The 13,069-nt window shown below is 34.3% G+C and overlaps 1 protein-coding gene across 3 annotated transcripts in view; it reads right to left on the reverse strand.

Moving 5' to 3' along the window:
- LOC126734084 (N-acetylneuraminate lyase-like) overlaps window positions 1-5,748 on the reverse strand; it is a 37,586-nt gene extending 31,838 nt beyond the window's left edge. Inside the window, exons 1-2 of one of the 3 annotated variants that reach the window (XM_050437594.1) lie at window positions 5,622-5,748; window positions 5,218-5,520 (exon numbers count right to left, since the gene is read on the reverse strand). In XM_050437594.1, coding sequence (XP_050293551.1) covers window positions 5,218-5,520 — 303 coding nt within the window. In that variant the 5' untranslated portion in view covers window positions 5,622-5,748. Of the gene's footprint in view, window positions 1-5,217 lie in introns of all 3 variants that reach the window. The other 2 variants (XM_050437593.1, XM_050437595.1) reach the window with 2 other exon arrangements.
- Between the last annotated feature and the right edge of the window lie 7,321 nt (window positions 5,749-13,069).

The following is a 13,069-nucleotide window of genomic DNA, read 5'->3' on the forward strand; positions in this document are numbered from 1 at the left end:
GTTTTACTCACTTGTTTTCGACGAATCTCCAGATCTTTCAGGAAAAGCCCAGGTACTCCATTTTTCATTCATGAAATTAAAAAGTTAGGAATCCAAAGGGCATAAACCACTTCTCCACATCCACCAAATAGATGCTTAAGCTATCAATGACATTGCGATTGGTTTTGTTTTGTAATGGTTTTTTAATTTTGTCTTCAATTCCAAATAGGATATGTACATCAGATTGCCAGATAATAGTTAGGCATGAGGTATCTCACGCAAATGAAAGATAAATGTATGTGAATTATTTCCTGGCAACGTGCGAGACAATGAAAGAGTTTGTTAGGCCTTTCGATTTTTGTTGTTTAATTTAATTTATATCACCTTTTGTGAAACTGCAGTTGAAGCTTTTGTACGGACGTTACAATTTATCGACCAATCCTATTGCAAATATTATTGTCTGTTTTATGATAAATCTTCAACAATCAATTTTTCATATCGGAATAGAAAGTTTTCTGTATTAATTATTTGTCCATCTACTGCGAACGCCTTTACACAATTTATTGAACTATCACACTTTGTAGGACATTTTTTACTTTTGCCGTGTAAATTTCCAAATTCATCAATAAAAATGTTGTGTACATTGTATTGTTGCAGGTGAGCCTTATTATATGATATATTGATTCAACTGAAAATGGACCAAGCATCAGAGAAGATTTTATGACGTTTATTGATGCTTTTGGTGAACTGTCAAAGAATAATTCTGCAAAAAATAATTATAAACTGTCAAAGAATAATTCTGCAGAAAGTGACTCTGACGACTTGGAAGAAGAAACTGAAGTACTCTCTACTAAAAACGCTCAAGAAGACAGCCAACCTGATGTGGAATTATCACTCACCGGGATTGCTCTCGGGAAAATCGTTCTCGCAGAAATGAAGAAAATGAATCTCAACTCCAAACACTGTGTTGCAATAGGAACTGATGCGTGTGCTGTGATGCTATCAGATCGTGGAGCTGTTAACGAAATCCGGAAAGAAGCGGAAAACGCTGTAGTAACACCCTGTTATTCTCACAAACTAAACAGCACCATATCTAAATCTACCAAAATTCGAGTGATTGAATTGGTATGCAGCACTATACGTGAGGTTAACAAGTTCTTCAAGAAGTCCTTTCCTAAATGTACGACTGCATTGGCAAAGAAACTTGGAGGACACCTGGTACAGTTATGCGAAACAAACAAGGTGGGTTCAATGTCATGATGCTGTTGTTCAATTTGCCTCCAAAATGTCGTTGATTGTAGAAGCTTTGACAAAAATCAGTGAGCGGAAAAACAAGGAAACAGCCAGAAAAGCAACAGTCCTAATAGCAGCTTTGTGCAAATTCGAATTTATCGTTGGACTTTTCTGTCTTTATGACACTTTATCATTGACTCATTCATTCAGCGTACTGCTTCAGAAAGAGTCCATCGATAATGCAAAAGCATCAATGATGATAGATACGCTGTTTGCAACGTTTCAAGATCGGAGAGAAAAAGCTGATGCAAATTTCAGAAGTATTTATTCAGATGCGAAAAAACTAGCACAAAAACTGGATGTTCCTGAACAAAAACCGAGAACTTGTGACTTGCGTTAGCAGTTGCGAAGATTACTAAAGGGTCGCGGTATACATTCCTTTGTTGGATACCATCTGCAAAGATCTCAAGACTCGTTTTTCGAAAGAAGTTCTAGAGAGTTTTCAATTGAATATGCTTCAGTTTCAGTTTCAGTATATATTACGGTAATTAACAAATTTACAAAATAATTATAGTATATAAAATATTCAACAAAATAAGATTTTATATCGCAATAAAGCACTTGAAGTATTAGTACTATCATTAAATATCTAGCATAAATAACAGATAACAGGTAACATCAATAAAATTAAATTAAATATAAGGACAACAATGGTTTAAAACAGAGTAACTGCAATAGAAAAGAAGACACACTTTAAGCAAAGTCAAGATATAAAATTATATTGCACTTAAGCAGATTTTACTCGTTGAAGTGAGCTCAGAGAACAATGAAACAAATCTATACTGACACTATTTGAGTTAATCATCATTCTACCTATTGCACAGTTTTCACCATACAGTGTACAATGTTGTTCAAGGTGGAATAATCTAGTCTGTCTGAGCACTGTAGTATGAGGAACATTTAAATTAAGCTGACACAACAACTCAGGAGACTGTATTACATTGTTAAGAATCTTGTATGTTGTGACAATATCGCAGTTTTTACGTCGAGTCTCCAACTTTTCAATGTTCAGCAATCTATACATTTCACTGTAATTAATATCAATACAAGGAATATTAAGGTTGTAAGCTTGTAAGCAAATTAACGTTGAACTTTTTCTAGACACATTATATATTAAGCATAATAAGGACCATATACATGAATTCGACTCAAGTTGACTGCGAACCAATGAAAAATACAGAAGTTTGATGGAATCAATACTGCTGAAATCATGAGAAAGCCTCTTAATAAAACCCAACATTTTGTAAGCCTTATTACACAGGTTTTCAATATTTTTTTAAAAAGTTAGTCTGCAATCAAAAAGCACCCCAAGATCACATATCTCTGATACCTTCTCAATAAGTGAACTCATTAGATGGTACTGATGAAATGGTGGACTAAAACTCCTGGTAAATTGAATATAGACGGCAGTATTCCATGATCTACACAATCAAATGCCTTGGATAGGTGGCAGTGTTTTGCGATTTATCCAAGGCATTTGATTGTGTAGATCATGGAATACTGCTGTCTAAGCTCAATAATTATGGCTTTAGAGGTGTGGCATTGCAATGGCTGGAATCCTATCTGTCTAATCGTACCCAAAGAGTTACAGTATCTGGATGTTTATTCGATTCCAGATCCCTTAAAACTGGAGTACCTCAGGGTTCATTGTTAGGACCACTATTATTTTTGCTCTATGTAAATGATTTGGGTTCATTAAAACTGCAGGGCAAAGTGGTTCAGTTTGCTGATGATACCACCATTTTATGGAATCATAAAGATTCTGATAATGTTAGAGCCCAGGTTTTTGAGGATTTTAAGATTTTATCAGAGTGGTGTGCAACACAGGGTTGTATTTAATGTGGGCAAAACCTTTATTATGGGATTTAAGTGTGACGTTCAGGGCCTTATGTTTAGTAAAAACTCCCACTTGCAAAACAAAGAAAGCTGTAAGTTCCTTGGTATTACCATTGATGGTCGCCTTCCCTTCGAAGATCATATCCTAAATCTTGCATCAAAATTATCCTCTGGATGCTTTGCAGTAAGAATGGCGGGGCATAAGCTGGGAGGGGGAGTTGCACGTTCAGTGTACTTTTCTCTTATTGAGTCCCATCTTCGTTATGGCTTGCATTTTTGGGGTTTAAGCAGCAAGAGATTATTAAACATAATTTTTGTGATTCAAAAAAAGGCAGTTAGATACCTATGTTCCGCTGGGTTAAGAGATTCTTGTAAACCTCTCTTTATATCTTCTTAGGAATATTTTAACATTTAAAGTAAATTAGTCAGTCAGTTAAGTATACATGATAATATAAGCTTAGATAAACTATAAAAAAAATTAACACTTTCAATATTTATCCCTTTAACCCACAAATCAACCCCAAAACAAAAAATATCAAAACTATATAAATTTCCTCCAATATATCTCAAAAAATCCTAACTCTTTTCTCTCTTTTTATCTTAGAAACAGCTACTCTTATTCATAAATGTCCTAAAACTCCCTCTAACACTGGTCATATGACTCGCCAGGTTAACGATTTTCCTTTACCAATCCCTACATCCTCCCTTACCAAGAACTCACTTATATACCTTAGCAAAAAAATTTACAACCATGTTCCTCTATGTATCAGACAAATTTTAGAAGTTAAGAAATTCAAAAAGAAATTAAAATCACTTTTATTATCCAGGGCATATTATAGCCTTGACAATTTTTTTAATGATACCTTTTGACCTGTGCTCTGACATCATTTTAGTGTTTTAGTTTGTTTCCTATTAAATATTTTAATTTACTTCCTCTAAATTCTGTTTTATTGACCCCTCAATTTCAATTATGGTGTGGATGAAAATGATATAAGATTGTTGGGTGTTAATTTGTATCCCCAACTTCTTTAGAGGTCCCACAAACCTCAATAGCATGGAAAGCTAAGCAAAAACTTGTTGCTTCTAAGAAATCTTTCAATGTCTCTTCGGTATCTCCCCAAATGTTTTCATAAATGCTTACTTTTCTACTTCATTCTAGGGTGGGGTCAAGTTGCAGGTGTAGGACATATTTTTGCCCATAAATACAAAGCCATTTGAGTATTAAAAAATCAGGGATGATTATCAGCAAGCCTTTACAAATTTAAAAATAATGACTGTCCCAGCCCAGAACATTTTCGTTATATCAAAGCAAAATATTTATTTATTAAAAACTCAACCAAACCTTCTGATAGTTATGAAACCAGAAACATGATGAAGCTTGAAGGTATTGGACCATAAAGCATTTCATTTACCTTCCTAATGCAATTAGGGAACCTAACCAAAAAAACTTTTGAGAAAAAAATGTAAAATATTCTAATTGGAAATCCAGGTTACAGCCTTGAAAAATATTTTAATTTACCTTTAGGTTTTATTAAAAATACAAATGTAATCCTTACAACAAACAATGTCTTGTTTTAAATCTATATTGTTTCAATATATGTATGTTTTAATTCTAAGTAAGTCTTTATGTTTTATTTTTTCTTAAAGTTAAGCTCATATTTTATGGTACATCTAAATGTTTAATTTGTATGATGCATTGTATATGTAAGTAAATTGAATAAAAAATATTGAGTATTAATTTAAACTTAAGTTTAAATTTTTACATTTTCTGGTGTAAACCACTAAACCAAAGACCTAGGGCCAAATAACATATAAACCCACCATTTGGTACTAGGTCTAAATTATTTCTTCCAGTTTAAGCTAAGCTATTGACTAGAAGTTTACTTTTGTAGAAATCAAGAAAAGATTGTTTGAAAAACCACATTTGGCATATATTGAATTAATGCTGTTCTATCCGCATATAGGCAGGAAACCAGGCTAATCCAAACTTCAAAAATAGTAAGAATAAAGAGTGTAACTTTACACAAATATTTTATAAAGTTTTGATTTACTGACTCATTTGCAGAAGGTATTATCATTATTTGGTATATTAAAAATATATAAATATACCTTTTTGTTGGTAGGAGAAGCACTGGACCCATCTTTTTTCTTTCTTCCAGGTTTCCCAGTACTTTCCTTCTTAACCCTTTTAGACAAAGGCTCATCATCGTCCTCATCATCTTCTGATTCCTCGTGATCAACATCACTGCCTGATTCTGGCTTAAAATCAGAAAAAAGATCTTTTGCAGTTTTGGGAGTTTCAGTTTTCACTTTGGATACCTCGTCCTCTTTGGAAACATTGTTTTCGATATCCAAATGGATTATTTCTACATCTTCCTCCTCGGTACGAACCATTTCTTTCTTTATGTCCATCTAAATATAGCACGATAAAAGAAAACCTTAGGTTTTGGGTAAAAAAAAAGACATAAAAATATATCAAATACCAAATATAAAGCCAAACAACAAAATATAACCTCAAAAATCACAAAACTTCAAACCGCCATTTTTTGCGAGAAATCTGTTTCTTCTATTTTTTTCTATGGCGTTACCAGCGGCGTGGGGTTTTCTGAAGGGTATTTGCCAAACTAATGCTTGATTTACATTTTTTGAATTACGTATTAAGAATCTTACAAAATGGCCTATAGTTTTCGTCCATTCATCAAATATCATCTAATAGTACTGCCTTCGGAGCTAGAGGGCGCCAAGCATTAAGAGTAAGATGATTTTTTTTGAGATGATTATCCCATTTTTCTTTTTGACTGACCACAATTTTGTTCAGTAATCTCTGGGATCTAAAGGTCCTGCATTACTTATGGTCCATGGTGAGAACATTCTATTCTATTTTGTTTTCTGCGCGCACTTTTTTAATATTCTAACCGCACTTTTCCAAAATGTTAAATTCTTTATCTTTAACTTATACCAAATTCGATTCATTTTCCCTTTTTTCCAACATTTTTTTCCAAATCATAAGATTCTATTATATTTATATATATATAAAGTAGATAATTGAAGAGATAATTGATTGAGAGATAATAGAATGTATTCCAAGTAAAGGAAACAAAAATCATTAAATTACATTTTAATTTTGTATACTTTGAAGGTTTAAGTTGGATAAGTGGTCAATTAAAATCCAAGGTCTTCAAAACTTATTTTCTTTATAGCCAATATTTAGGGCTATATTATATATACAGATCGTGTTTTCGTTCGTTACTTCGAAACGGAAACCGCATAGACGCGAAATTTTGCAACGTCGCGCGTGTACGAGTGCCTGCGACAGAGCACCGCCCCGGCCGGCCGAGGACGGAATTAGTAAACATCCAGAGACAACCAATCTTGGTTGTCTCTGAAATATCTGACTTTCGTGGGAGTTGCGTCGTTTGGCGACAAAATGTCCCAAAATATTACGCGAAAATCCAGGCATTTTTAAAATATTTATTCTAATGCGGGTTTTACAGACATGACAATGTATAAAACCCGCATAGAATTGTAATCTTAAAATGTTTACTATGCTGTGTTTTGCATAATGAAAATTAAAGCGTTATTCTAATAAAAAATAAAATATCAACTCTGATAAAAATATAATAAAAAATCAGAAATAAAACTCTAATAAACATCATTTTTTTCATTATCATTTTTTAAATAAAAGGCTCTAATAAACCGTCTTCTTTCGCTAAACAAAAACTTAACCTATCGTAAAAGCTATTTCGCACCTCCAAAAGACTTTCAGGTAAAATGGAATTGGCACCTTCGACAATTTTATTTCGCAACTCCTCTAAATTTGTTGGCCTACTAAATTCATGCTTGTAAAGGGTCTGCTTAAGGTAACCCCACAGATAAAAGTCATTTGGAAACAAATCTGGAGATCTAGGAGGCCATTTAATATCGCCAGTCCCACTAATAAGGCGGTTAGAAAAAGTATTTGTTAAAAATTCTTTTACCCTAGCCGCGTTCTGAGCAGGACAGCCATCTTGCTGAAAATAAACAGATCTCAGGTCTACATCAGGTAGGATTTGAATGGCAGGAAGAACTTGGTTTTGCAGCAACTCAAGGTACTTTTGGGCGTTTAAAGTGCCATCAATAAAAAATGGCCCTATAACATTGTCGCCCAAAATACCTGCCCAAACATTCAATTTCTGAGGATACTGGGTACGAAACTGAAAACTTCTGTGCTCGTTTTCCTGAGACCAATAACGAACAATAGAAGGATTGTGTTTGCCATGTAATGGAAAAAAAGATTCATCAGAAAACAAAATATTTTTTATAAAATATTCGTTTTCATTTGCCTTTTCCATCATGGTTTCACAAATTTCCATTCGTCGCTACTGGTCTTCAAGAAATATTTTCTGAGTTTTTGAATACTTGAACACATTTGTACCCATATTTTTTGCAGATACGAGCAACAGTTTTATTGCTCATTCCCAGTTCCTCTCCAACACTTCTAGTGGACCGTGTCGAATCAAGTTCTAGGGTACTGCAAACCATTTCTTCCCGCCGTTCTATATCCTGGACCACTTCAACAGGTGGTTCTTGACGTTTTGTGTGGTATTATAACAGCCATAGTGAAAAAAATACGAAAATAACGCTCAAAAATTATTAATGCAACGTACAACGTACACAGCAAAGTGAGGTCTGCTGACTCCCGGTTCAAAAAATAAAAACAAAAATTCCGACGCCTGCAAGCCCCAACCAAGCGGTGTTGCCATTATTTTGGTTAATACGTAGCTCATGATAACACTATCTGTATATATCTTCTTCAGAGCAAACAGAAAAGTTAAAGCTTCTAGTTAAATTTTGAAAAGTGAAACATAGCTGTAAATTTTAAATAATTCCATTTGGCTTATTCGTTTTCAGGATATATAGCTGCTGGTGTGTCACAATAATAAATAATATTTTAGCTGTATCATAGCTGTATAACAGGACCGAAACGTGGGCAATAAAGGAAAAAAAGTATTGAAGAGCTTGGATTTTAATTGACCACTTATCCAACTTAACTCTTAATAATTAATAAAATACTATGTGTATACTATAACCAGATTAGGTAATCACGCAAATAATAAGGCACCATAAAATTAAAAAAAGCAAACTTGGCTATTATTCCCGAAACACATTTTTTTATTTTTTAAGTGAATTTTATAAATATAATTCCACTCACCTCCTAAACTACATATGCATTATAAACTACAAAATTAATATCCGTTATTCATTTATAAACACCTTTTTTGCATCTATTATAGGCTTGTTCCCTAATATCTATTGACAAAGTAATAAACATATACATTTCGTTTCAAACACATGGCTTGAGATACTTCAACATTACATTTCTCCGTGCAGCACTTCTGTATTTAACCCATATTTAATAGGTTCTTATAGTTTTTTTATTTTTAATATAAATCTTATTATTACCTTTAAACATGAAGGTGTATTGGATTAAAGAGTTCACTTTTCTGATACACCAAAGCTGACGGCTAACGTTTATTTTTAAAGAGCATAACCAACCATATTATTCCATTGAAGACTATTGCTTCTATACCGCTCCAAATTATGATTCCATTTAAAACTAACTCAACCAATACAACATACCCCAAGAACGCAAAGATCAACATTTTTCTTATTTTAACTATCAAAACTTAACATATTCCTTCTAAGTAAAATTTTTATCTATGAATACGCCCAATCGTTTTTCTTTTTTCTCTTTCTATTGGTGACAATTAAAGGTTGCTTCCAACCTACAGTCCGTGTTATGTAGCTTGATGGTTTGAAAATCAAGTGAAGATCTAGAGGAGAAGGAAAAAGCTATAAATTTTGTTTAATCTACATTAAGTGATATTAACCTACCATCCATCCGTTTCTTTATTTTATGTAATGCTACTTCAGATTTCCTTTTAGCAATATACCAAACCACTTCTTTGCTAATATTTGCTAAGTTATTTGCATAACAAAAAAATTTCCGCTTCCTGTATTGAATACAAACCATTGTTGTAGATTTTAAAAAGTAAAGTGGACAGTACGATGCCTTACGAAACACCATATTCAAGCCTTAATTTTTCACTTTTTTTTGCCAAAATTCTAGTGCTCTAAGTTCCTTCTAGACAAGATTTCACTAGGTATATCGATGACTTCTGTATTAAATTATTTTATATTATGTTTCAGTCGAAGTTACCTGTGAAGTTTGATCTAAATTATATGAGTTCTACTGCTCGAGCTAAGTCTGTTTGCATCAAGTTTATGGGTTTTTCTTTTATATTCTACTTCTGCGTCTATATTTTTAAATTTTTGGACATGCGTTGTAATAGCTGCCATCCCTTGATCCACGCCGTATCAACTTCCAATTATGAAGTTCAATGTAGGTAGAAGTTGAAGTTAGGTTGAAAATGTAAGTATTTTATATATATTTTTTTAAATATCTTAGGCTATTTGTGCTATCTACAGGGTGTTCCAGAACTATGGGATCAAACGTCAAGGGGTTACTCAGTGTAATAGTAGAAAACATTTGAGTATAGGAAAAGTGTCACTACGGCCCTAAGACGCCCTAAAATTTAGAAAGACGATGAATTGCCTAAACAGGATTTAATTCATTTAATTTTTGCCTTTTGTACATGATAACATAATAATAATCATTCAAAATATCTTTCTCTAATCTGAATACACCCATTTAAACTTCGCACATGATATCGACGGACTTAAAATTTAGTACTCCTTTTGAATGATTTTAAATGCTGCTATAATTCATCCAAGTAATTCTTGTTCTACTTCTTACATGTCTTATTGTACGATATTTTTCGGGACATGGGTCCCTATACTCAAATGTTTTACACTGTTGCACTGAATAACCCCTAGAAGTTTGATTCCATAGTTCTGAAACACCCTGTATATTAAATAGCACAAGATTCCAATTTGCTTTAACTAAAAATTGTTTGAATATTTAGTGTATCTAATAATATAACTTATTTATTTTCTGTAGCACTGGTAAAATATTTTAGTAAAAATTGCGTATCTACTTTTAATTTACAGGGTGTTAATTTAAAGTTGAGTAATTTATTTTAATCCCTTGTAAAATTCGTCAAAAGAAGTTTATATACCAAATATACCTTCATGAAAGTTGCATAATAAAACAATTACTTCGCATTTTTAAGAACTATTTAGTTAACTGCTTACCGTTTTTACAAAAACTGATCAATATTTTCCCCATTTATTCGTTTAATACACATTCTTCCCCGGCGAATCCACCACAAGCTTTGAAAATAAAATACTCATGTTTAAGAATTAATTTTTAATGCGCTCTTTCAAGTTCTTAGAAAGTATTTACTTCTATATCATGACACACCAACTGTATCAAATAGCCTCGAAAAAATTGCAAGGCTTTAAATCTGAAAAGCGAGGAGGCCAAGAAATAAGTCCCCGCCCTATCCATCGTTTCGAAAACTCTTCGAAGAACTTCTTTTTCTAAAATATGGTGAAGCACTGTTACTTAGGAAGCACATATTTTGTCTCCTATTTAAACAAACCTCTTCTAATAATTGTGGCAGATAGTTTCGAAGAAAATATAAGCAAATTTTACCGATCAGTGGATGTGGGGTCTAATAAGCATACTATTTATCACACCAGCCTAAATATTTAATGAAAATATATGTGGAAAATTGGATCTTTTTATAGCATGCAGACTTTATATGTATAACTATATTACCCCTTTTAGAATGTAGGAAAAAGTGAAAAACCAACCGCACCAACCCGACTCTAATCCCTCTCGCCAATAATATCCACCAAACCGGCACTAACAACGTCCGTCAAGCCAGATTTCCGAACCGAGGCATCTTCCCAGCCAATCCCGCCTACTACCAAGATAAAAGAATGCCTCCGATAATCCTGAGGGATACGCTCTGCTATGAAATAATTACACCTCACTTAAAGCAAACCAAGAATGAATGCCCTTCATACATATCCACTCTCATCAGGATTGTTTTTATAAATATCAACACCATCGGACGCAGATGACCCGCAGATGACCAATAAGTCAAAAGATGATTGAAGACCACAGCCTCGATGACCTACTAGTCCAGGAAACTTGGCTGCAATATCGTTAGGACTGACAAACTGAGCAAAAGAGGTGGTGAGACCATGATTACCTTGAATCCATCCATCACTGCCACACTCCATATCCATATCCCACCATAAAATCCACGTTCATCATCATCCGACCACCAGGCCTATTACAATAGGTTCATTCTACATCAGTACAAATTTCCTTCTGGAAAGGCACCAAGTCATTAATTCCCTGTCCTTTACCGACTCTCCTAACCCAAATGGCGAGGACTTCAATTCCCAACACCTTGACTGGGTTTGGCATTTGACCAACACATGTGGCATCTCAATACGAGAAGTCTCTAAAGCCATGCCCTTCAACATTTGGCCATCTCATAAGCCTACCCGTCTCAATCTCATAGAACAGCCCGAAATCCTCGACCTTTTCTTCCTCAAAGACGTCACCCAACCCACCTACGTCCAAGTCCTCCACCACCTATCCTTAGACCACCTCCTAATCTACCTTGAGATTGGGGCCCTCTCGCTAAACACGCCTTTAAACCCCAGAACCTATACCCATTGGCCACGTTTAAGGTCATTCTCCTCCAGCCTCCCCAATCACCAACATCAAGACACTAGAAAACGTAGTAGCAAAATTCTTTCACGACATCTGTTCCTTCCTCCTAGTGTCCAAAAAATCTTGTCATTATCGTCAACAGAGCACACTTGCCCGACGACATGAGAAGAGTCTAAGGTCCACCCTGCAAGGAGTTCTTCCAGGTTCTCCCCTATCCCCATTCTTTTTCAATATCTATATGAACGATTTACCCACCCACTTTCACAACATAATCCTATAATACATTGATGACACCGCTTTTCTCTCCATCGCCCCCAGGAGACACTGGATCAAATACAGACTCCAAACACACCTCACCCAACTCCAAGAGTGGATGGACCAATGACATCTTCAGGTAAATCTACAAAGGCATACTCATTTCATCACGTTTAGGGTAACCATCCTCTTAAACGTGGAAAACCCACTCCTTCACCTTAACTTTGTTAGAAAACCACAAATCTTTCTGGTCCACCCAAGTCAAATACCTAGAAGTAACCTTTGATCGACTCCTTAACTGAACCCCCACAATACCATAGCTCAAACCACTAAGGCCCATCGTCAACTTTGCCTCCTCTACCCTCAAGTCTCGTAGCCGACTTTCTCAAAAAAACGAAAATCAGGATCTATCAGACCTGACTACGCAACCTAGAACGTTTCCAGATCGTAGCGAACGTCGCCTTTGTTATAATCGCAAGGATCCCTTAGTACGCAAGAAATTCACTGTAGATTATCCGAAATCTGCAGCCACCTATGACACTGCAAGAGTTTGTAAAAAAGATACGGTACAAATACCTAGCTATTCTGAAACAGCTTCCTACACGGTCTAGCTAACCCAGACCGCCACAACCCCCGCGGGTCCACTGCCAACCGCAAAAGAACAAGACCTACAATTAGGGTAGAAAAGTTAAAGTTAAGAGATATAAGTATTGTTTAAAACTCTAAATTCTAATATGTATTAATAAAGTCAGTCTAACAATAAAGTAAGGTCAAAGAAATCAACGAAGCAATGCAACACATATAGTAACTTCGACGTACCCATTTTTAGTATTAAAATTTTTCCAGAAAATAAAACAAATACAATAAATGTTGTTGTGGATCAAAAATAAGTGTTTATAAACTTTGCAACGTTATTTTTTTACATATCTTCAGGATTTGTAGGAAGGCTACTTCATAAACTTTAATAGTTTTTTTCATTAACCAATTTTAAAGTTTTATATTAACTATATTCACTTTATTTTATTTTATTTTATATTTCTATATATATTTTATATCCACTAATATAAAGGG

The sequence above is a fragment of the Anthonomus grandis genome, chromosome 3 (assembly GCF_022605725.1).
Source record: "Anthonomus grandis grandis chromosome 3, icAntGran1.3, whole genome shotgun sequence".
NCBI lineage: Eukaryota > Metazoa > Arthropoda > Insecta > Coleoptera > Curculionidae > Anthonomus > Anthonomus grandis.